This window comes from Sinocyclocheilus anshuiensis, unplaced genomic scaffold (assembly GCF_001515605.1).
Source record: "Sinocyclocheilus anshuiensis isolate Anshui unplaced genomic scaffold, SAMN03320099.WGS_v1.1 scaffold1241, whole genome shotgun sequence".
In the NCBI taxonomy this organism is placed as follows: Eukaryota; Metazoa; Chordata; class Actinopteri; order Cypriniformes; family Cyprinidae; genus Sinocyclocheilus; species Sinocyclocheilus anshuiensis.
Genome location: NW_015549644.1, coordinates 674,705 through 675,209, shown reverse-complemented (window position 1 = coordinate 675,209; position 505 = coordinate 674,705). Strand labels below are relative to the sequence as shown.

The 505-nt window shown below is 42.0% G+C and overlaps 1 protein-coding gene across 1 annotated transcript in view; it reads right to left on the bottom strand.

Moving 5' to 3' along the window:
* The window catches only part of LOC107659914 (S-adenosyl-L-methionine-dependent tRNA 4-demethylwyosine synthase-like), a 50,320-nt gene extending 49,815 nt beyond the window's left edge, over positions 1-505 (bottom strand). Inside the window, exon 1 of the mRNA XM_016449016.1 lies at positions 454-505. Within this exon, the coding sequence (XP_016304502.1) occupies positions 454-505 (52 nt within the window). The remainder of the gene's footprint in view (positions 1-453) is intronic.

The following is a 505-nucleotide window of genomic DNA, read 5'->3' as shown; positions in this document are numbered from 1 at the left end:
AAATTTCATATTTGAAATCACCAATGAAATCTGACAACAACTGTATCATAAATGTTGTTTATTTTGCTCAGATAGCATTAAAAAAAAGCGCTTATTTTTCAGGCTAGATCAGCCAGTGCGCATGCGCAGTCCTAATCACACGTCTCAGAGCGTTGACTGTTTCTATAGCAACCGGGACGCTTCTAACAGCAGCTGCAGTGACGCGCTGACTTTACCGATTAGCGATAGGCTCTTTTGCTCAGAAGGCGGGGCTTCGTTCGATAGAGCGGCCATATTGAGTGTTGCATTTTTCCCCATTCAAAACTATACGAGTGACACGTCTTGGGTATTCTATAGTCTTTGGAATAACATAAGTGGACTTTGAACGATTACGTAATTGTGGCATCCATAATTGTAATCACGATTAGAAATTCGATTAATTGTGCAGCCCTACTACAACCTAGTCAGAGTTACACAACCAGTGGTGGTGCGTCAGAGGAACCAAAAGAGGCTGAACCTTCAACAT